At 38.6% G+C, this 23,245-nt stretch overlaps 1 protein-coding gene across 1 annotated transcript; it reads right to left on the minus strand.

The window, feature by feature from the left end:
• Window positions 1–634: 634 nt before the first annotated feature.
• Window positions 635–22,286, minus strand: ZBTB10 (zinc finger and BTB domain containing 10; the record flags this gene model as incomplete). The annotated part of the gene is made up of 4 exons (XM_009587955.1): window positions 635–1,868; window positions 5,249–5,424; window positions 7,569–7,742; window positions 21,389–22,286. Coding segments are annotated over 4 exons (1,554 nt in total), but the record flags the coding sequence as incomplete, so codon positions are not given.
• Window positions 22,287–23,245: the final 959 nt, after the last annotated feature.

Genomic DNA, 23,245 nt, shown 5'->3' on the forward strand with positions numbered 1-23,245 from the left:
AGGAAAAAATATACTCATTTTAAAATTAAACAAAGCTGAAAAATATGGTGACCCTCAATTGGTTTTTATACAGTACTGTCACACTGGCCTAGCTATGTGTCATGATAAATGCTCTGCATATTTTCTCATTGTGACATAATAGTACATCAGATGTATTGTTCCAATGATTGCCTGAATTCATTTGCCTTAGGCTAGACAACACAGAGGAGTTTAAGATGAAGGTGTAATGCCCTCCCCTCCCTATGAAAGAGGCCTGAAATCATTGGTGCAATATTACGAGCTTAGGAAAAAAATCCACATGGCTACCAAAATTCAAGTTTCAATGCCTCCTAGACAATTTGAAATAAAGAGTGTAGGAAGCATATCATCCTGAAAAGTAGACAACTCAAACAGCATTATTTTGCTTTGGACTTTTTGTTTTTCTTTAAAAAAAAAAAAATTTCCAGCAAATTAAGTCAACAAGTTAAATGTAATTCGTTTATATTAAACACTAGCAACAACCCATTAAGTACAAAAGAATAAAAAATATTTTGTGTTCATTTTAATGACGAACGATGGGCAAATAGCCTAGTGTCCAATTCACATCACATAAACTAGCCAAAAACCGGACAAATAAGAAATTACCAACCAAAAAGTTGTTTAATATGACACTTTCTCCATTCCTTGTATTTTTATTCCGTGGGACTGAGGTATACACCAGGGAAGTCAAAAAATTTGAGAGGAGAGAGGAAACATTATTACATCAGATACCTTTTAAGCATGACTATCTCTTTTGACTAAGTGGCAGAAGAGTTACCCATGCTCTGATCAGTCTGTTATTTCATTATTGGTCACTTCTTCTGCAAGATCATTTTGGAACTGATGAATCAATAACAACCTTCTTGAAAATTCGAAACTGTGAAGAAACAGACACTAAATTAATGCCATTATTAACTTCTCCAGTGCTTATCACCTATACCACCTGCCAGCATAGAGCCAAAAGTTTTAAAACCAAATTTCAATACGGTGTTGGCATTGTCTGTGATGCATATTTAAATGATTGGCTTTGACCTATCAGAGTACGGGAGAGGTAAGGTTTGTATGGCAAAGACATGCTTGTGGAAACAAGAGCCACTAGCCCAAATTAGCTTCACTGGTTCACTGACAAAGTACAAGTGGATTTGGGAAAGCTGTCTTTGTATTTCCATACCAAGTTGCAATTTTCTTCATTCATGTTAACAGATACATGAATGTGTAACATAAGTACAGTTACTACTATGTCTGAATAGGACCCAAGTAGCTATATCCTATAAATAATAAAAAATACATTTTTCTTTTGATAACTGACTGTAGATGTGAGGACTCTGTATAATTCAACCAAATGGTTGTATGCTGTACAGTCCTGTGCAAATATCATAAAAAAATTAATAATCCTTTTTTGCTATAAGGCTTTGACCCTACATTTTTCACAGCAACATAACTACCATCCAGCCTGTACCATATTTCGCAAGCCTTCAGTCCAAAAATTCAAATAGTCAATCCATATAGTGTCCATTTGCGGCACCCTGAAGTCATACTCTCTGTCAGTCATCTAAAGGCATACAAACTTCCCCAGATTCATCCCATCGAGACTGGTCATTCTGTTCTTCTACATCATCACCAAGCTCCTCATCACCTTCTCCCACTTCATTTTCCTCGTATTCTTCATCCCTAGGGAAATCTGTGTCCTGCACCTGGTCTGCCCCCTCTTGCCCTCCAGGTTGAGATTTGTCTGCACAGTCTACACAAACTCCGTAACGTCGTGATCCATGTCTTATTCCAACACTGGCTGCTAGCATGAAAATCTTCTTACACACCATACATTTATACTTTTTATCCTTTTTATGCACCTATGGAAGAGAAATATTAACAGCTGAAAATATGCATATCAGGTTGCATTTGCATATAGTACTAGAAAATTATTATCAATAATTACTAATACAAAAATTCATTTTTTGAACTCTTCCAAAAGATACCCCAACACTGTTCAGAGAAAAAGAAGTACTACTAGAGATCCATTTTGATTACATGAGCTATTACCCACAACCGAACTACCTGCTTACTGTTCAGCACGTAGCTGAATTAGCTGCCTGTTCCTATAAGCAAGTGAATGTTCATTTTATGACTACTCACTGTACAGAACAAGACTCTGAAAGGCAATGAGAACAGTAAAAGCACACAGGATCATACCTCATTTAGAAAATTGCCTTTACAATTGTAAGTCCTAGAAACATTAAGAACAAGCAGGAGTTATTAAATTCTGTGTGAATTCAAAGAGCAAGATCCTTCTTCCACAACACCTCCCTCCCAATACAACCAAACCCAACAACATCTGTCCAGGTCCTTTTGGTGAGTTTTTTGTCCTGTATGTAGAGTGAGCTTGTGTGTAAAATTAGAAGGCTGCTGTTGACTAACTTGACTAAACATAAATTTTAATTTTGAATTTGGGAGTATGTTACTTGCACAAGTAACTGAATTCAGCAACCATGTATAACAGTTACCATCTTGAAAAAAATTAAGTTGAAGACTTCTTTCTTCTATCTGGTGTCCCCACAACAGATTACCAACTACGTGCTGAAATATCTCATTTGAGGTCACATTGAAAAGGTTGCCATTTTAGAGAAAACAAAAATTACCACCCAGATGAGGGAAAAAACCAAGGTCAAGATACAAACAGATACTTTAGTCCCGCTGTATAATCTGTACAGCTGATACTACGTGTTTTTTCCTCAGCCTCTAGACTTGTTATGATAATGTTTCACACAAAGCAGAATGCTTGAGGTGTCTGCGGAAGGGGGGCAGGGAAAAAAAGAGTGTTCTGACTCCATCAGGGAGAGCACACTTCAGTTAAAGCACAGTGAGCTCACTCTATAGCTATTTTCACCCTGTCTGACTTCATCTCCTTTCCTGGAGGGAAAAAAATCTTCAGCTACAAGACCTGGTCAGATACCGCAGGAGAGAAACCTGAAGTCCCACTCTGAAGAGTCTTCCCAGTAGACCAACTACCGCGCACTATTGGTATCTTCTCTGGTGAGCCACAAATGAAGAAGTAGAGTAGCTGCTGAGACATGTTACACAGTATCACCACCAATAAGGTGATAATGACCTAACTTCCTCTACCCAGCCACAGAGCTGCCCCCTACCATCACCACCTCCATCGCTGCAGTGACCTACATACACTACAAAACAAAATGTCCTTCAGTCTCGGTAACATCGCAGGTACTCCTGTCCCTTCAAGCATCTAAGCCTTCACCAAGTGGTATGGAAGGAGGATGAAAGGCAGCGGTAGCAGGGTGGAAAGATGTGTATCTAAGATGAGGAAAGTCTAGCAGAACATAAGAAAGATGCTGTTTCTAAAATTTACGTAGGTGCTATTAACATATGCCTTTCCTACCTGTACAGCAGTTTAAGGAATACTTAAAATTACTACAGTGGTCTTATAAACATCTTCTAGAATTGTAGCCTGAGTCATATCAGGATATTATTTACTTTTAATAGTATTACTGGCTAACAGAAAATCCATTTCATGATAGCACAAGCTAGAAAGGAAAGTTAGGAAGACTTACACCAAAAGCTCTTCTCTGCATCCGCATTAAAACTTGGAAGCTCACAACCACTTTTTCTACTCCCTGAGGAACAAAAAGCCAACTGCGAGGAGGCTATGGAGGCTTATGGAACACCTTCATGAGGGAGCAAGGTAGTCCATTGATTCTCAAAGGACTGAGGAAAGCTACCGAAATGGAGAAGTGCAATTTACCCCATTCCATGTACTAACCTATTTTGAGTATCTGCAAAACATGTTGCAAAATGAGTTTTTTAAAATCACGGCTTGGAGAAATGTTATTACCTTCTCACCACCGATATGATCTTGCTTTTATTACTCCCCTAAAACACACCTTGGATTTTTTACAGTAAATATTATAATGAAGTCTTAATTTCTTTACAGACTAGATACAAAATACCTGCAAAATACCCACGACAGATAATACTTTCTATGGATCATCAGATAAAAAGTACTCAAGTCAAATCCTGAGTTATGCAACATGCACAGGACAGGGTAAGCTCAACTGCTGATTATGGTATTGGTAGAATGCAAGTCAGAAAGACATTTACTATCTGCATCTCAGATATTTTTCATTCTTTCCTAAATCTTAAAGCAGATACTACACTATAGCTTTGTCTAGTTGTGAAACAAGCATTTCAGAACTACCCCAAGATACTGTGCAATTGCTGATTAACTGGCATGCTGGTTTTGGATGGGATAGAGTTAATTTTCTTCACAGGAGCTAGTATGGGGCTATGTTTTGGATTTGTGCTGGAAACAGTGTTGATAACACAGGGATGCTTTCGTTACTGCTGAGCAGTGCTTACACAGAGTCAAGGCCTTTTCTGCTTCTCACACCACCCTACCAGCGAGGAGGCTGGGGGTGCACAAAAAGTTGGGAGGGGACAGAGCCGGGACAGCTGACCCCAACTGACCACAGGGATATCCCATACGTCATGCTCAGCATACAAAGCTTGGGGAAGAAGAAGGAAGGGGGGGACATTTGGAGTGATTGCGTTTGTCTTCCCAAGTAACCATTACGCGTGATGGAGCCCTGCTTTCCTGGAGATGGCTGAACACCTGCCTGCCCATGGGAAGTAGTGAATGAATTCCTTGTTTTGCTTTGCTTGCATGCGCGGCTTTTGCTTTACCTATTCAACTGTGTTATCTCAACCCACGAGTTTTTCTCACTTTTACCCTTCCGATTCTCTCCCCGCGATTCTCTCCCCAACCCCAGCGGAGGTGAACGAGTGAGTGGCTGTGTAGCGCTTAGTTGCTGGCTAGGGTTAAACGTAGTCCTCACAAAAAATGGTGATGCTGCATTATAGAACAAGAAGATGTGCTATTCTATTGCAGTAACACTAAGCCAAAATTCCCTTTCATTATCTACAGAATACTTACACATACTGCATCTCTATCATGCCACTTTCAAAATCATCTTGAAATTATTTCTATCAGAATTCCAGCAACTGTCTTAACTGATACTGCATTTTCCATTAGAAGTATAAGAGGTATAGTTATTACAAAGAGATCTTTACCTTCCTCCGGTTTAGATTAAGATAAAACAATTTACATTATGGCAAATCAGAGAACAGTGTTTCTCCCAACTACCAAAATATCTGAAAAAACCATAAAAACCCACTTGTACATGCACGTACATACACACACACAGTTGAGGTTACCTACCAAGGAATGTCTCTTTACATGCTCTCTTCGAGTAAACAGCTTCCCACAGATGTCACAACTGAAAGATCTCACGCCTGTGTGAATGAGCAAGTGTCTCTTTAGTGTTCTTCTGTATTTGGCTACATAATTACAGTGTGGACACTTCAACTTGTTCATGATTAAAGCAGAGGAATCACCTACAAGAAAATAAGCCATCAGGAGAAAAGATGATGAAACACAAAAAACCTATTTCAATATGTTCTGCCTGGTGCACAAAAATAAACAGGTGCCAAAACAATAAAGCACCCACATGACTTTTCATCAGCCAAATCAGGACAATGCCTGCCTGCAGAAACCACAAATACTGGTAGGTTCTGCATGTATGATCTTGCTAGAAAAATACCTACTTGTAACCAAGGAATTTTTACTACAGAAGTACAGATCAATTCTTTGAAAAGAAATTTTATTTCATGAATCAGAGTAAGTTAGCTACAAGTTAGCAGTATTACATTTTCTAGAGGTCACCTATACCAGAAAACACTTTATTCTGGATTAGAAACCCTCTAGCTCTGCAGCACAGACAGTTACAATCTTCTCTCCCAATATTCTATTTAGAATTATGTGCAGAAACTGCCTGCCAAGATCTGACTCCACGAATAGATAAAAAAAGAAAGTATAACTAAACAAGAACGAATATTGACAAAAGGAGTAGGACAATAAGAGGTAGCATAACTCTGAAATAGCTAAAAAGGGAAGTTATTGGTTCAGATCTTAGCTATTCTCTACCCAAAGTCCGTTTTGGTCTAACAGTAGGAAAAAATAAAGAGAGCAGAAAAAAATTCTGGAAGTAGCAATATCCCACTTGTTCCTTATGATGGAAGAGAGCTATTTACATATCCCTGGACCAAGGATAACATAGCTTGCTCAAAGGATACGTGCAAAACAGGTTTACTACAGCTGCTTATTACTGTGTGAAATAAAAAAGCACAGGATGCTGTGACAGCTATGAAGAAGGCCACACAGGAATACAAGGATTATTTTGAGAATATGGTACTGACTCAACTTACTACAGATGAGATAATTTATGAACAGGATCGTAACCATCTAGAAGCATCCAAAAAGCACTGGCTAAGGCTACATGATTATATACATAAGAGTTTTGAATGTTCATGCTGGCAGGAAGAAAGCAAAAGTAATTGTATGTTTTATGTGTGGACCTGCATGCCTACATCTAAGATGCCTCCTTCCCAGCTTCAAAATCCATCATAACATGGAAGTTAAATTTTGCTAATATTCAAATGTTTGCCTTGGTATATCAGAGCACTCATGCAAGCTGCATGTCAACATAATGTCACGTAATGGCTTACATGAAGAAAAGTAAGTTCAAAAAAGGTTTTAAATTGCAGTCTTATACACATCAACGGGGGTATGACAGACAGGCAGACATCACAGCTGTAAGATATAAGGGAATTTAACGGTTTAAGAACAGGCAGACCTCCTAGGAATTGAGTTCTAATCCCTTGCCTACTAGTGAATTTCACCTTTTGATGACCCAATTTCTTCCACTGTAAAAACCAAAATATTTAAAGTAAACAGTAAACCACATCCCAGTAATAGCTCAAAGTTACAGAGAAGAGGTAGGCATTATTATTACCCAGTCCTTAAGATCCTCTTTTTACTGAAGACTTTATGTATTTTAACGATCTAGCAATAATTATCTTAGATGTGGTGGTTTTTTTGGTATGTTTTCAGACAGAAAAATAATTACAGATAATTGCTTGCTTGAACTATTAAGAAAGGCACATAAGCTGTGAAAGGGTAGGTTATATAACACAGGTTTGACTGAAGAGGGCTTTAGTTATGGCTGCATTGAATTCAAAACCTTTACTGCAATGAAGTTTTTATTCTTAATAGCGAGAAGCATGCTCCGAGATCTACTTTTAAAATTATATTTAACTTCGTATCTTCATAATCCAAGTGTTCAATTTCAAAGCCCATTTATCTGTAGTTAGCTTACTAAGGCGGGGGCGGGGAAGGCAGAGAGGGAAAGCTATCAGATCATTAAAGACCTCAGGTATCTTCATATTCAGGCACAATATGACAGTGATATAAATCGTGTTTTGTTTTTACTTTTCCATATATTTGAATTCCTTTTTCTCCCTCCATGGAAGCACTCCTATTTACACTATCCAGAAAGGCAAATGATACAGAAGAAGATTATGTAAACACTTAATCTTACAGATCTCTAAACAAATTAATCAAATATTACCAGCAGTGACACAGAAGATACAGACCCCTATCAAAGGCAAAGAACAACCTCCTCCCCATCAGATATACTTGCCATTTTCCCAAGCTTCTTTTGGCCAAGATTCTGGCAGCAGTCCGTACTTGAAGTCACTTGAAGTACCTGGCAGCAGTCCATACTTGAAGTCACTTGAAGTACCCGGCAGCAGTCCATACTTGAAGTCACTTGAAGTACCCGGCAGCAGACCATACTTGAAGTCATTTGAAGTACCTATTACAGACAGTCTTACTTTAGCTTTCCAGGTTCTAATCAGTCACGCTGTTTAGCAAGATATATATCCTTTATGAACTGTGACAATAAAGTTTCAAACCTTAAAATAGTAATTATAATTTTTTTCACATCATCTTCAACACTGAAATGAAAAACTGCACTCCTCATTTCAGTGAAATTAGACCTTTGAACTACTCTCCACGGCACCATTTCTTCTCCCCACCCTGAGAAAAAGTCAAAGCCCTTTTCATGCTACAGGAACTTTTATGGTAAGGGTATTTATTCCCTCACTATCATCATGACAGGGCTAAAAAGTTTTCCACTGGATTCTCTTTACAACTGCTTTGTGCAGTTACTTCATCTGGTCTACCACAGGCAGTCTAGTTGGTACAAAAGTAAACATTTTCTACCGGAGGTATGATTTTCTTTATTGCCTTAAAATATCTCAGTGGTATATAAAGTGCTTTAAATACCTTTATATAAAGTATCCTACAGCTATGTCTAAATCTTTTTTTGAATAATCATCTCCATTACTCTGTAACCACATCAATTCAAGAGACCATAATTACTCGGAATATACCAGCTTAAAAGACTAGTTTGCATATTTACATTTGGTCTTTAGACAAGCTCTTCATGCAGTTTGCATGGTCTTTGTAGCTTTTTTCCCCTCTTTAAAAGAACAAAATCATTGAGAAGTGAACAGTGCCTTAAAAAGAAAAAGATCCTCACTTGTTTAATTCTATACTTTTTTAACAAGTAAGAATTGCACGAGTGAATATGGAATCACTATTACACAGCACAGAGAACAGAACTATAAACAGTACACAAGAAAGCTGCACTAGGCATTTGACAAAATCATATTTTTGTGGGGCAAAGACTCTTCTAGGAAGAGTGCAAATCAATCTTCCCCCCAATCCCCAAGACAGGAGTTTGTTGGAAAACATGAACTCATAAATCCATTACTTTCCTCACAGGCACACAGTTAAGTAAACAAACTGTAGTGGAAACTGGCAGATTTCCTTTTATTTGTCTGGATGGTGCTCAGGTCCTCACACTGGATTCCCAATGTCACTGTTGTGAAAAGTCTTGAGAAGGGCTTCATAGCAAATAGATACATTTTTACTTTCAAGTCTGAGACTGTACATTTTAATAGTCCAAAGACTTTTTCCTTTGTCCCTATACTGCTCATTCTAAGGATTTTTCCGGGAAAGGAAATTCTCTTAGTGTAAACTAGAATTTCATGCAGCTAGTGGTAAGCTGCATACTGAAACACTTGCAACTTACAGTTTTACTGCAAAAAAGTACAAATTACAAATCCTTACAGCATTAGACATGTACAGTAGTTTCATTTACTGCTCAGGCAGTGTTACAGTTGGCAGCAGTGGTTTCATCTGCAACATAAGACAACAGTTCAAAAGGAAATCAATTAACAAATAGGAAGCTTATAATTCTATCCTATCTGTTAGACAATGGCAAATTATAAACAAAGCTGGATCATGGCTGCCAAACTAGGTATTCCATCAGAACTTTTAAAAAGCAGAGCTTGAGTGGACGAAGGAAGAGAAATCCCAGTATTTTAGCTCATCCACCTAGCTATTTTGGTATAGAAAGAAAGAAGGAGGAGGGGAAGGGAATAACTCTCCCTCTCCTCTAAGAAACAAAGTAGTGAGGAAAATATTTTTTTATTTTCTTTTTAATTACCGACTCTAATAGCTGTTGTTATGTCCAAAGGAGGCAAGTACTCCTTACACTAATTTGGAGTTATGGACTCCAGCAATGGCATCTCACAACCGCTCAAGGAATAGAACACAGATACCCTATAGACATGCCAACCACACATTCCTTTGAGACGAGCAGTAAAACTCCCTTCTGTAATACACAAGAAAGGATTAGTGAGGAAGCAGTGTTGTACAGTTCTGGACAAGAGCAAAGATGACTAGATCTAAAGGCTAAAAGCCTCCAAATTAAAGCAGGCTTCAGGATCTAGCAGAGAAAAAAAGAAAACAACTTTTATAATCTGTTTAAAATATTAGACCTTTTCTTTATAGGTTTTTCCCCTCTAATAGAACTGTCCTGTCTCTAGTTGACCAGTGGAAGATCAGTGATCAAAATATTTTAATTCCTTTTCCCTGCCCCCTTATGGGAGGAATATCTGTAAGATCAACAGACCAAGCCTTTAGTGCTAACAGATGTAACGTATATGCTGTGCATAGGCAAGATTGCATAGCTTCCTTCAAAATAAGCACACATCAAAGACTGACCATAAATAAGAGTTGTACCAAGCTGAGCACATTTGTAACACTGTCACTTTGACAGTTCTTCTGGACCTAAGAGAACACAAATTGAATTTCATTAGGAACATTTATGATCAGAGCTGGTATTGAAGTTTGAGGGAAGTTAGGAGCTCAAATCCCTGCACAGTCTAGATCTTAGCATAAGACTCAGCATAGAGCCAGACAGACTTAAGAGCTGTAGTCTAGTGTAGATAATAGCTACTAAATCTTTCTATCTCCAATTTGAAGAGAGGACCTGCTATAACATGAAAGAACACTGGCACAGATACCACAAGAGATAAGAGGTTGCTACAGACACTTCAGTCTCTGCACAGTACAGGACTAAGTAGATCATAACTAAACCTAATGCTTATTTTTAGAATAATTCATTGACCTAGAACACCTGCTTTCTACATTAAGCACACATATAAGTGTTCAAAACAAAACAATAAAAAAGGCATTTTTAATGGCTCATCCATACAGGAAAGACATGAATTCCATATACACTGGGAACTGCAAGTGCAATACCTAGCCTTTACTAGTTTCCCCGGGAGGACATATAGCCTACAGTCAGATAAGCTTCTGACTGTAGCTGAGCCAAGTATAAGATGTTACGGACCCCTTTGGCTCGTAACATCTTCTCCCATTCCTCCTCCCACTCAGACTACTGCCCCCTGAAACCTGCTTGCAAAACCGCAGATATAGTCATCATCTAACCTGTTCCTGTCAACTTAAACCCAGATGATTTTGATAGGAGACTGAAAGCAACTACATATGCAGTTGTACTGGTAGACCGGAGGTGGGGTGCAAAGGGGGAAATACAGACAGCAGTGAGAAAGATTTTTTTTTTTAAAAAAAAAAAAAAAAAAAGAAGGTAATTAGAAGCAATAATGTTCTACATCTCCAGACCAGGTCATCTGATCACAACTTTCCTCTAATCTAAGGATACCTTTTTACAGTTTAGTTGATTCCTAAAAGAGGTGTAAGTTAATAATTCAAATGTCAATTAGCCTCCAACATCTACCTATTCTTCTACCCTGCAGGGAGAAGAGGTTTCTATCAGCAACCTGATCTTAAAAAAAAAAAAAAAAACAAACAAAAAAACCCAAAACCCAAAATAATAAAAGTAAAACAGAATACAAATAAGCTGATTAACTATCAGCACTAAAATTCTCAATATGTCAATTTGAGAAGAGATAAAGACAGTCTGAAAAACAATGAAGTGTTTGTGTACGCTTTTATACAACTAACAAAAACTTTACGGAAGGATTTTATGTTGTACTGTGCTTGTTCTCAGGAAAAAGGATAACCAGAAGTCAGACACACTGATTTTCGGTTTTGAAGGCAAGAGGTAGGGGAGTATCACCAGAAAGATAGAATGCATCTGAGCAGAAACATCCGTAGTTTGACAAGTTTTGCTCTTTTTCTGTAACCAGAAATATGCTGATTTTTGGGGAAGAAAAGGAGACAGTATGAGTAGGGGATGATCAAGGAGATTAATGAGAAGATCAACCATAGAAGCCATTGAACAGGTCATTATAGAAAGGGATTTGGATGTAGGGTGCGCTGAGGGAGAAGATACAAAACTTTGCATTAGATACAGTTGTCTATAATGAACTTCTGTTTTCTTTACACATATTACCACTAAAAACAGTGCCAAAAGAGGAGAAAAAGGAATACTACTATTTTTCCACCAGGTTTTCTGACATTGACTGCTCATTCCTATCAATTAAAAAAAAGACAGAAAGTAGACAGGATAAGTGATTAGGCCATAGCTTTCAAGGACTGTAAAGAGAGCAGTGGTAATCTACTGATACAATCTGGATTTTTATTAGAGAGCCGGATTTGTTGCTTATGTTAGGTAACACGACAGAAAAACAGCACTGCCAAGACTGACATACTGGGAAGGCGGGGGAAAGAAAATATATTGTACTCAATTTGTTCCCAGAGTATTACTCACATCTTTAACCTTGCTTCCGAAAAGGGGTCAAAGCATATTACTTCTCAGCTGTTTCTTGCAACAGAAGGCTCAGACAAACTTAAGACATTTTGCCAATGCAATCTTACTCATACTCTATGTACTGCTCCCAATTCCTCTTAATTTTTACTATTTCTCATTCATGAAAGAAATGGTTTATTGCCTTGACTATGGAGGCAGATCTATGACCAACTAACCCTGCCAGATGACCATCAATTGATGCCAAATATATCATCCACTTGCTTTTTCAACTTGCTTATCATATATTCTCTGAAAAACTCTTCCCTGAGAAAGGGGTGCCGTTCACATTAGAAAGCTATTTTGCTGATCTCTCCCCACAAAGGCTACATCAGTGAAACACAAGATAGCAAGAGCTTTCCTCGTCCAGATCATTTATTTGTGGGGAGTTATTGTTCTCAGGGAATATCACAGACTCAAACAAAAACTTAGGTCTGAAGGGACCTCTGAAGGTCACCTTGTTCAACCTCCTGCTCACAGCAGGGCTAACTTCAAAGCTGGGCTATATGTTGCTTTGAACCTTGCCAAGTTTTAAATACCTACAAGGATGGGAGATTCCATAAACTCTCTAAGCAATATGTTCCAACACAAACGCTCTCATGGTCAACAGTTTTCTTCATATACAACTGCAATTTCCTTAGCTGCAACTTGTGACAACTGACTCTTGTCCCTTTCACTGTGCACGTCTGAAAAGCATCTGGCTTCATTTTCTCTATAATCCCCTTAAGACGATAGAAGATGGCAGGTAGGTCCCTCAGCCTTCTCTATACTAAATAAATTCAGTTCCCCAGCCTCTCCTTGAACAACATGTTCTCTGTCTCCCTAACCATCTTAGTGTCCCTCCACTGGACTCCCTCCAGCTTGCCGGCATCTTTCTTGTACTGGACTGCTCTAAACTGGACACAGGATTTCAAACATGGTCTTGCCAGTCCACAGTACAGGGGTATTGTTATCATTTCCCTCAGCCTGCTGGCTATGTTCTTGCTAATACCACCACTATGAGGCTAGCCTTCATTCCTCCTAGGATGCCCTACCGACTTATGTTCAGCTTACTGTCCACAAGGACCCCCTGGTTCTTTTCCGCAGAGTTACTAAACAACAGTCAGCGCTCAGCTTGTACTGATGCACAGGGTTGTTACTTCCAAATGCAGGACTTGACATTTGTCTTTGCACAGCATCTTGGGGGCTCCTGTTGGCCAATTCCTACAGATCATTGAGGTCCATTTGAACAACAGCCCAGCCTTGCCCTCTAGCATATCAACCATTCCCACCAGTTTGATGTCATCTGCAGACTTGCTGAGAGCGTCTTCTGTCCTACTGATGAAGATCACTTATGAAGATGTTAACTGTATGAGACGCAGTAAGCTATTTTCAGGAAAATAACCCTTCTTGTCTTCACTGTCAAGAAAATACCTTCATCCATAAACTCCTGGACTATGTTGTGAGCTCAAGGGCCAGATCATGAACACTGCAAACAAGTCAATTGAAGGATGTACGTCAAGAGCTTTCTCAAGTAAAGTATTCAAGAGATAACTCAGAGACTTTCCAATATAAACATTTCATACTCCCTTTTCATCAAGTCTTAGATTTAAACTGTTAATATAAGTAGGACTTTCAAGGAGATATACAGCTGAAAGGCCGCATGAAACTCCTAGAGACCTGCTGGCATTTAGAATTAAGATCCTTCAAAACAGTAAAAACCACCAACCATTCTAGATACTCTGGTAACCAAATTAACCGAAACCAGGACAAACGTCTTGGCATTATGTTCTGTTCCTATTTTCTTGCTAACTCTTTAAAAAAGCAACTGTAGAACAAATCCAAGGAAGTAAGTTTGACTTGTCCTCAAAGCTGCCAGTTTCTCCCTAATGAAGGGGTAAAAAAGCATCCAATAAAAAAAAAAAGGAAAATTAAGTTTATTCCCATCTTAGCCCTAATACAAGGGTTCTCTACACAGTAAAGCTATTCATTTCGTTCTGCGTCAGCATTAGAGAACTGCTATTGCTACACTTTATCAGCTACACATTGTAGTTTATAAACGTATTTTCTTAAAGGAAGAATTAAATGTCAGCCTGAGGGACAGGAAATAGAAATTATCACCTTGCGTCATGACCAAACACCACTGATGTCACTGTCGTCAAGACAAATACACCAAGAACTGATATGGGTCTTCATTTGCATTTTTTCTTATGTAAAGACGTAAGCACAGATACCATTGCTGTGTAGAGACTGTTTTGGTCCAAACAACTTTTTATGCTAAAACAGTTGAAAGGAAATGCTAAGGAGATCTTCACTTCACGTTAGCTTCTCTAATCGCAGGCAGTCTTAGAAGCGGTAGGATAATTGACCAAAACCCTTGTGTTGAACTGGTACGATACTGGTGTATCACTCATTCCAGACTTACTTTGCCAAAGCCTAACTTTGTCCAGGAATACCAAGGGATTTTGTCTTTACAGTGGGCTTTGAAGAAAAGTAAGGTACAAGACAGAGGTGCAAATCTGTAAAAGTACCAAAACAAAAAAGAAAAAACCCAACCCTTCCCACACACACAAAAAAAACCACCCCAAAAAACCCGACCCAGATACTTCCTTGGGAACTCTGCACAGTAAGATCTGGGAGTACATGACAAACTAGGCTTGCCAGACTGATATCATGCTCTCCTTACAAAGTAACACGCAACATTATACCCTAAAGAAAGCGCATCAACTCAAGTCACAAGCAAGCAAATGTGTAAAAGATTGGAACTTTTACGCAGCTCATACTTTTGACACACATGACCTAACCATGAAAGACAACTGCTACTTAACAAAGGGCTTTTTTTCCAGCTTTAAAGATCATGTTTTTAAAAATATCCCCTCAAACCCCTCTGAGCCCTGGGAATACCAGAAGTGACTAAAGTTCTGCAATTGTGGCTACATTTTTACAGTGAAAACGGCAACTCTAATCTTGCTGACTCCCCTCTCCATTATTCCCAGTATGACAGGATGAAGCTTATAACTAACAAAGCTGCACCAATGAAGGCTAGTCATTAAAGTGAAATTGTCCGCTAAAGCTGTACTCCTACCAACGCACGTGTAATGTAAGTACTACAATGAGCTTTAGGGTAAATGCACAGTATAAGCTTGCTATGCTATAGTATTCTACCTTTCATATAAACTTTCTACACTATGAACACATTTCTGGTTGGATATATTTACTTATACCTGCCAGGAACTGGCATAAGTAAGAAATGCTGCCTGCCTCTCTCCTCCACCCCAAAAAATGACTCCAAGTTCTGTATACAAGCATTCCAGAATGTACACAGAGAATAAGTGATTGGACAGCATACAAAAGAACTCATCAAGGACAGGGAACCTGAAAAAGAGAAGCTGAAGGAACCATCTTTTAACCCAACTACATGCCACTTAAAACCTATTCTATTCAGCTACCAACACTGAGGAGGACCTATCCCTTCCTTCACATTTAAAAAAAAAAAATCAACAAACCCAAAACAAACAAAAAACAACACACCCCAAACCACACAACACACTAAGACTTGTACAGCAATTGATCAATTCATACTTCCACGAACTTTCACATGACAAAGTCACTCTAGCATAAGAGTGCTCTCACAGGGAGTTATGGTGGTGTGACTAATTGAATAGGCCTACCAACACAGAAAACCTACAGGTTAAATAAGAAGCGTAACATTGTTTTTCTGTACCATATGTCAGCTAAGGCATAAAGGGTATTTTTAAAAGTCCTTTAGCAGTCTTTTAACTTCATAAATATCATATGGGAATGGACAGACATGTGAAAACAAGCATGTAGGAGATAATGGGGCTGTGGATAAAAACAAGACTTTACTTTCTAGGGTAATTATTATCTGGAAAAAAAGCTTTTTAAAGGAAGTTGTATTCTAATCTTTGTGATAATTTAAAAGAGCTCCACACTACTCTGAAAACCAGCTATAATCCAAAAGGATCTGAAACATCTGGAATAAAAACACTTTCACTGCCCAGCATGTGATAAAATTAATTAGATTTGACTTCCCGAGTTACATCTTTGAGATGCAGGAGGGAAGCTAGCTGAAGAAATAGCACAGCTAACTTCTGTGGCTAGAGTTATGCCCCCCAAATAAATCCAGAAGATACACAGCCCCTGGTTTTCTTTATTTATGGAGTTGCTGTCATCATCATCACTATTTCATAAATGAGGTAGCAGAAAAATCAACTCAGCACTTTGGATTTTTTTTTTTTTTTTTTTAAAAAAGTGAACATATTGCCTGCGCTTCAATTGCACTGAGACAAAAAAGAAGTTTTTCAGGCAGAAAAGGTCTGTAGACACCACATAGCCTTCCCCAACCTATCCACCTTGCTTGTTTTCTTTTTTTGTAAAAAAAAAAAAACAAAAAACACAAAAAAACCCCACCAAACAAAAAACACCCCCCTCCCCCCCCCAAAAAAAAACCCCAAAACCAAAACAAACATGAAAAACCACCACAGCCCCAACACAACCGTAATACACAGACATTGCTTAAACTTGCAAGGTCAGTGGTTGACCATACCATGAGAATGTGAGGATGTACTTGTCTTTGGGATCATCCCTAGGAGAGGTAAATTTAATGAATGGAGAAGAGGTTAACCCCTGGATGTTGTACTCTCTTTAGATGACTTCTAAAAAACTATGAGGCCTTCAATACCAAGTTACATGGGGAATGGGGCAAACAGAGAGGTTAAAGGTCCATTAAGCAATTTAAATCTTTCAATCAGGGTATCAGCTGGAGATCTGAGGAAGATATGGCTGAGACTTATAGTACCATGGAAGAGTAGGAAAAAGAGCTTAATTTTCTAACACTAATTTTTTTTTCCTTTTAACTCAGTCAAGTGAGGTTTATCCCTACAAGAAATATATACAGATCCAGATAAGTCCATCCATCTTGATTTCTTCAAATACAAAGTTACCTGTCTTTTTTGTAAAGTCCTGATCAAGTTGTGTTATACTGCTCCCTCACATCATGAGGACGAGCACTATGTGACAAGCACTACGTTTCTGTAAGCAGGCTTAGCTGCTGCTTGTATCCTTCTGAAAAGTATTTGCTTCTATTGCAAGCTGAATTAAATTCCTTAAGAATCCCTACAAAATCATTCAAGAATCCTCTTGTTCCACAAAAGGGCTGTTTTCATCCTGGCTTTGTTATCCTTTCCCTCCCCCCCACCCCCAACACAATATATGACACAGCATTATCTAGCCTGAAAGTCATGGTAACAAATAATCCAGTGGTAGCTTCATAAAGCTATTGGGGTATTACAACCAAGTCTCTTTAAGAATCAACACGGTCAGCTCCGGAAAGCATAAGCAATACTTCACAGTTGTGTTCTGAAGCCTGAGGATACCACACTTGTACTCCAAAAAACAGGCCCAAATGAAAAACAAATCCAAGAAGTGATAAAAGTTTAGAAAAAACTATGAACAGACATTAAGAATATGATGAATTAGAATCACTGAGCTTTTATGAACTGGAAACTGACTCAAAGATGCTGACTGGTTGCACTGTTATTTTCACCATGGTAAATGGTTAATTGTAGCATGCACCACGGCTGTAAACAGTAAAGACATTTTTTAGCAGATTATCAACTAGAAGGGAAAATAGTAAGACAGGCGGTAACATTCAGTGTGAAGAAACACAGCTATTTTAATTAATATAGCTAAAACTGGAAAAGTCTTGAAAGCTTCAGTAAGAGTAGGTAAATGAAGTAAGACTGTACATGCAATTTAAAATCCATCTCAACTTCATGGAGTTTTTTGAAGCTCAAAGTGCTGCTTGTACAGGGAAGGTGTTAAATATAAACTCAGTGGCAATGCAGGGTGAGAGAAAGGAGAAGCTGACGTATCCTTATGGATACCTGTAGGAAAACTCACATTCAGCACGGAACAGTTTAACATGCTTGCTTTACTAGGACAAGACAGGTAGCAGACAATCAACAATAAAAGCTTTCTGAACTATCTAATACTTACGTAGCAGTACCCAACTGGAAAGTCCATTTACTATAGAATTCAAGGTAGTGGCTTTTGGGGTAAATTTTTGTAGTAAGAGGAGTGTTCTTAAATAGGCTTCCCTTCCACCATATTAACGGTATTTCTTTCCTCTCATAAAAACACCAGACCACCATAATAAAGGACATAGCAACTTGCTTTGCATGTAACTGGACATCTCATATCCACAGCTGGTGTTGGTTATCCCCATCAGCACATGACAAAGCATAACAGTAGAAGCTCATTCTTTCCCTTTTAGCAACCAAAGGGAAAGCACACTCCTCAGCTTTCATTGTAAGAATTTACTATTCTTTCTTCTTCTTCACACAGCATTGTCTTATATCTATTCCAGAAGATATTTCTTATGCATTTTTAACTACCAGTGCCTATTATTTTTGGTAGTTTTTCATCTCCACAAGACATTTAACCCACAACTAAAAAGTTACCATATAACCTGCAGGTTACTCTACAACTCATTCTTGTCATTCTTCCAATTCTCCACTCCTCCCTCTTCCACCTTTTATTGGGCATAGAGGGAACAATTGGAAGAAGAGTGTTTAAGAGTGGAATCTACCTGCAGAGTGAAGAAAAAGCTAGCCAGCAGTAGAGGAGAAAGAACACTGAATGCTGAAGCACAGACTATGGATGAAAGTAAGCTACACCAAGCCCTAATTCCAATATCTCTTCTTGTTTCAAACAATGTGCGTGCACATAAGAACTTAATAAAAGTAAAAGTCTTATTATAAAAATATTAGATATGGCTTCCAAAATAGTTCTAACACTGACAGAAAATATAATTATTTACTTGGGTGCTTATGTGGTGCTCTGAAAGTACCAAGGAGATCATTAGTTGACACCATTTTATAGCACAATAAAATAAACTCCCCCCTGCAATCACAGAACTTCCAACAGCTTTGGACAGACACCACAGCACAAATTCAGTGTGCCCCTAGCCTCTAATACAGTTTTTTTCAATCAAGATGTTGCATGAATGTATATTGTAATTTAATTCTTTAGCACAACGAGTTACTGGAAACCTTGGTGCTTCTGTCCAAAAAACTGAACAAGGACTAAACTTGTTTAATCATTACTGCACTGCCCATACCCTCCATTATTTCTTCAAGAAAGCTCTACAGCACATATTCAGGTTCTGCAGAATGCAAACAAGTATTTATTTCTGTTGTTGGGGTCATCATTTAGTAGACATACTCTCTGTGGTATTTCCAACAGTAGGAGAGGTTGAATATCTACGCCATATAAATCAGAAATAGAAATCACATGCTAAATTGTGTCAGAAATTTGATGTTTCTGCCATTAATATACAGGTCCTCAGCTCCTGCTCCAGACCCTCTGCTACCCTTTTTTCATGCTGCTGCAACTAAGTATGTATTAGCAAGTAGTGTAGCCCAGCACAGGCAGATTTGTTGGGTGGGTGCTGAGGACTCAACATCCCCACTATACACATCTAAAGATGACATCATCATCTAATCTGGTGCTGTGGACTCAAGGCCTGTTAGCAGTTGGTACACAACAGGCACATTTCCAAAACACAGCTTCTATTTTCGTTTCAGCCAGAAGAAGCCCTGTGCAGTCTAAGAAAGCTTAGACAGCAAGAGAACATCAGGAAATTCACTTTAAAACTGCACACTCCCAAGCTGAACTGCAAAGCTAAAGTAGACCTACCCACTGAGTTCAGAGATGAAGAGTAGAGATAAGCAAACCCCCTGAACAATTTACAGAATGAATGTTAGCTCCTCAGCACAGCTGCTTCTCCAGAGCTGCTCGTGTAGTGCCACACTACTTGCTAACTATATGGACGTATCTTGTACTGGCTGCCCCTGCTCATGTGCCAGATGTACACGTCCGCAGCTCCAGTCTGCATCACTCTATATTGTCACACGTCGCTGTGGTGCTCGTGCACATATACTGGTACAGTAAGGCACAGCGCAGAGTTACCACATGCCCTCTGCTGGACTGCTGCCTTCTCCTCCCACCTCGGCGGCCGCCAGACACACCAACAGCCACCTGCACGCTGCGGGCAGGGGCACTTCAGGGCCCCAGGAGAAATAGCCTTTCCTGCCACTACTGATAGGATTTCTTTCAGCCTCGTTTTTAAACAAGTCTGGGGGTACAGGAAGAAACCAAGGCCATCCTTCCTGCCACCAAAGTAAATATAGACTCTCCCAGAACTCAGGTTGCTTTCAAATCTCTGCTTTGTCACTGGAATACAAAAATATTCGGAAATATTCTATACCCACAGGAGTGAGTGCTGATTTATTTATTTATTTATGATTTCCCTCTTAACTCTACACCTTGAACTTGGGAAGCAGAGGATATCCACAGTCCCTTGATGTTTGAAGGGGGCATACATTCTAAAATGCTTTAGAAACAGACATCTGAAGAATTTGGTTCCAGCTATGTCTCAAATCCACCCCTAAATTTGACTGCTAAATTGGAGTAAGTTTTCAAAACTGCTAATTCACCTAAAAGTGATACAGGTAAATGGCAGTACTTCAAACATATACTTCAACTATTCATACAGTACAATAATAATAATTTAAAAAATAAAAACCAGAACTTAATTACATTGCCCCAAATCCCAATTACACTGTGAACAGTCTGCTTATAATTCTTTGTGTGACTGTACTTGTTTAGCAAACAGATACTTAATCTTATTCTCACATTTACATTAACCATACATCCTTAAGGAAAAAATCGTATGAGTTCAGTCCCTTTCAGGATTTGTTTAAAGAATAGTTCAACAAAAAGATATTCCCTCTACTATATGTCATTGTGGCATCTCTTTCCAATCTGCTTTAAGAGTTTTGATTATACTAGCCAGGATTACTCCATTTTGTAGCTTCCCAGATATCCCTACAATAAACAGCAGCAGAAAAGTTGACTTCTGTTTCTGGGTGACACTCAGGTGAGGGAGATTACCACAAAAATCTTTTGCTAGCGTAGGGAAGGAAATTATAAAGGCTCTTTCTCTCTGTGCAACCAGCAAACATCATTAGCCACCAGTTACCGCTCCTTGATTTTATACCTAATAGTGGCTACAGATTAAATGTAAATGTAAGAATTTTAGTTTCTACCAGCTGGTAGAGATCCCCAACTCAAGCATCAAATGCAAACAGCATGTTACATACTGCATGGCACAGCACTGTCATTCCTTTCTCTTGCCGAAGATACACTGCTGCACCCCAAGGTGAAGAATCAGATTACTGATTTAGTAACCTGATTGGTGTTCTGACTTTACTAAAAGATCCTATCCAACATACCTTTATAAAAGTGACGTTGTCGTGTACTTTATTCAGTAATTCAGTTTTCAAATTACTTGACTGCCATTAAGCAATACTTACCTGCTTCTTCTTTAATAAATGACAAATCTTCTTCTGGATATGGGACTGATGGTTGCAACACTGAGCAATCTTCCGAGTTCTCTTCAGTATTAGGCGGAATATTATAAATAAATCTCTTTGCAGTTTGGTTTTTCCTTCTTGCTTTTCCAGGTTCTTGAACTGATTGTCCCTGTGCGCCCATGTCATTCCATACGAAAACTTTTCCCTCACCTTGAGATTCATTTTCAGCCATTTCAGGTGAGCTGTCCTGGACCCAACTACAGTCATTCATTTGGTAGCTTTCCATTTGGCCCTCATCAATAGAGTAACCATCGTTCTCAGTTTTTATGCTACTTGCCAAGTTGGTAAGATTTCGCGTTGCCCAGAAGCTGGCAACTTTCTGATCCCTTGGAGATAAACCATCCCTACTAACAGATCTTCTGTTGTAATCCACTACAACCGTCTCTGGAGCTTCTGATTTTATACTTATGTTTAAGGCATCTTTAATGAAGTTGCGGCAGGACTGGACAACCTCCGTCATCTGAAGGTAGCTGGCCACTGACATCACTTCAATGGCATTTTGGCTCGTAAGCACGAGGTTACCAGAATATAAGAAGTCCAAAATGACAGAAAAACCTTGAACAGCAACAACGTCTAAATAGGTAACAGTGGTTTGGTTACGGCTTTCTTTGTTTGTAAAGCAATAGAGAGTCTTAAAGAAGCGGCTGCCTGCAACCAGGATGTTCTTGTGAGCTCTGAAGACCCTCCCGCTCACCACAATATTAACATCACAAAGAATGCCTTTTTTCCTCTGCTCGTTGAGCTCTTGCAGGAGCTGATAGCAGTAAGAGTTCTCATTTGGCCTGCTGTTAAAATCACAGTATCCTTCATTATTCAGTTCTGATGGTAACTCTGACTCCTGCAATTAAAAAAAACACAACCATAATTAGCTCACAATGAATGCTCTCCTTAGTCCTCCAACACTATAATAAGGATATGAAAATAAACTTGAGAAGATAAAAAAAAAAAATCTTTTGAATAACATTATATTCTTGGTCATAAAGGTGGGCAGGAATATATAGTTAAAAAAAAAATTTCTGAAAACTAAGAATCACGAACTCATTTTGCACCCTCCGCTCCCAAATTTGGAACAAAAACAGAACTAGCAGAATTGCCTTGAGGGCAAAGGAAGTGAAATTTTGGCTAAAAGTAAGGGAAGATTTCGTTGAGTGTGAAATACTTGTTCTTCTTAACCCACATACATTACAGATTCAGGAGTCTTTCTTTCCAAAGATTTAACTAGATGGTTCTCACATAGCCAACCCCCTATTCTTCCCTAGAAACCTCCATTTAAATGGGTAAGTAGAACCTCGATAACTGATTCAACACTTTCTCACGCTGAGAGATGAATACAGAAAGATTAGGTCTGTATCTCCCAATCTGTCCTATATGTTTTAAAGAAAACATATTACTGCAGTAGTTATAATAGCAGATATATTTCTTATACAGTTCTACAAAAAGACACTTATTCTTTATTCTCTAGTTGTGGCAGGATTAGGATTAAATAGCTGTATTACATGACAAGTGAACAGAATATTGCAGGTGACCAAACAAAACTTAAGCTTCCATTACATTATTTAACCAAAATTTTCTTGAATCAAGCTTCACTGAAACTTTCCAGTAGCAACACCTTTAACTAGTACATACTTATTATACAGACCATATGTACTTATGTGCCTCTCTACAACCTTTTTAAGACGTTATCTCAAACGTGGCTTGAAAATTTTGTTAAAAGTAGTATCAGACAATCCAACACCAAGAAATTAGTTTTTATTAAAGATTAGTTCAGACAGTGAGAGGCTGATAAGAAACAAAAGA

This window comes from Fulmarus glacialis, unplaced genomic scaffold (assembly GCF_000690835.1).
Source record: "Fulmarus glacialis isolate BGI_N327 unplaced genomic scaffold, ASM69083v1 scaffold20611, whole genome shotgun sequence".
Taxonomy (NCBI): domain Eukaryota; kingdom Metazoa; phylum Chordata; class Aves; order Procellariiformes; family Procellariidae; genus Fulmarus; species Fulmarus glacialis.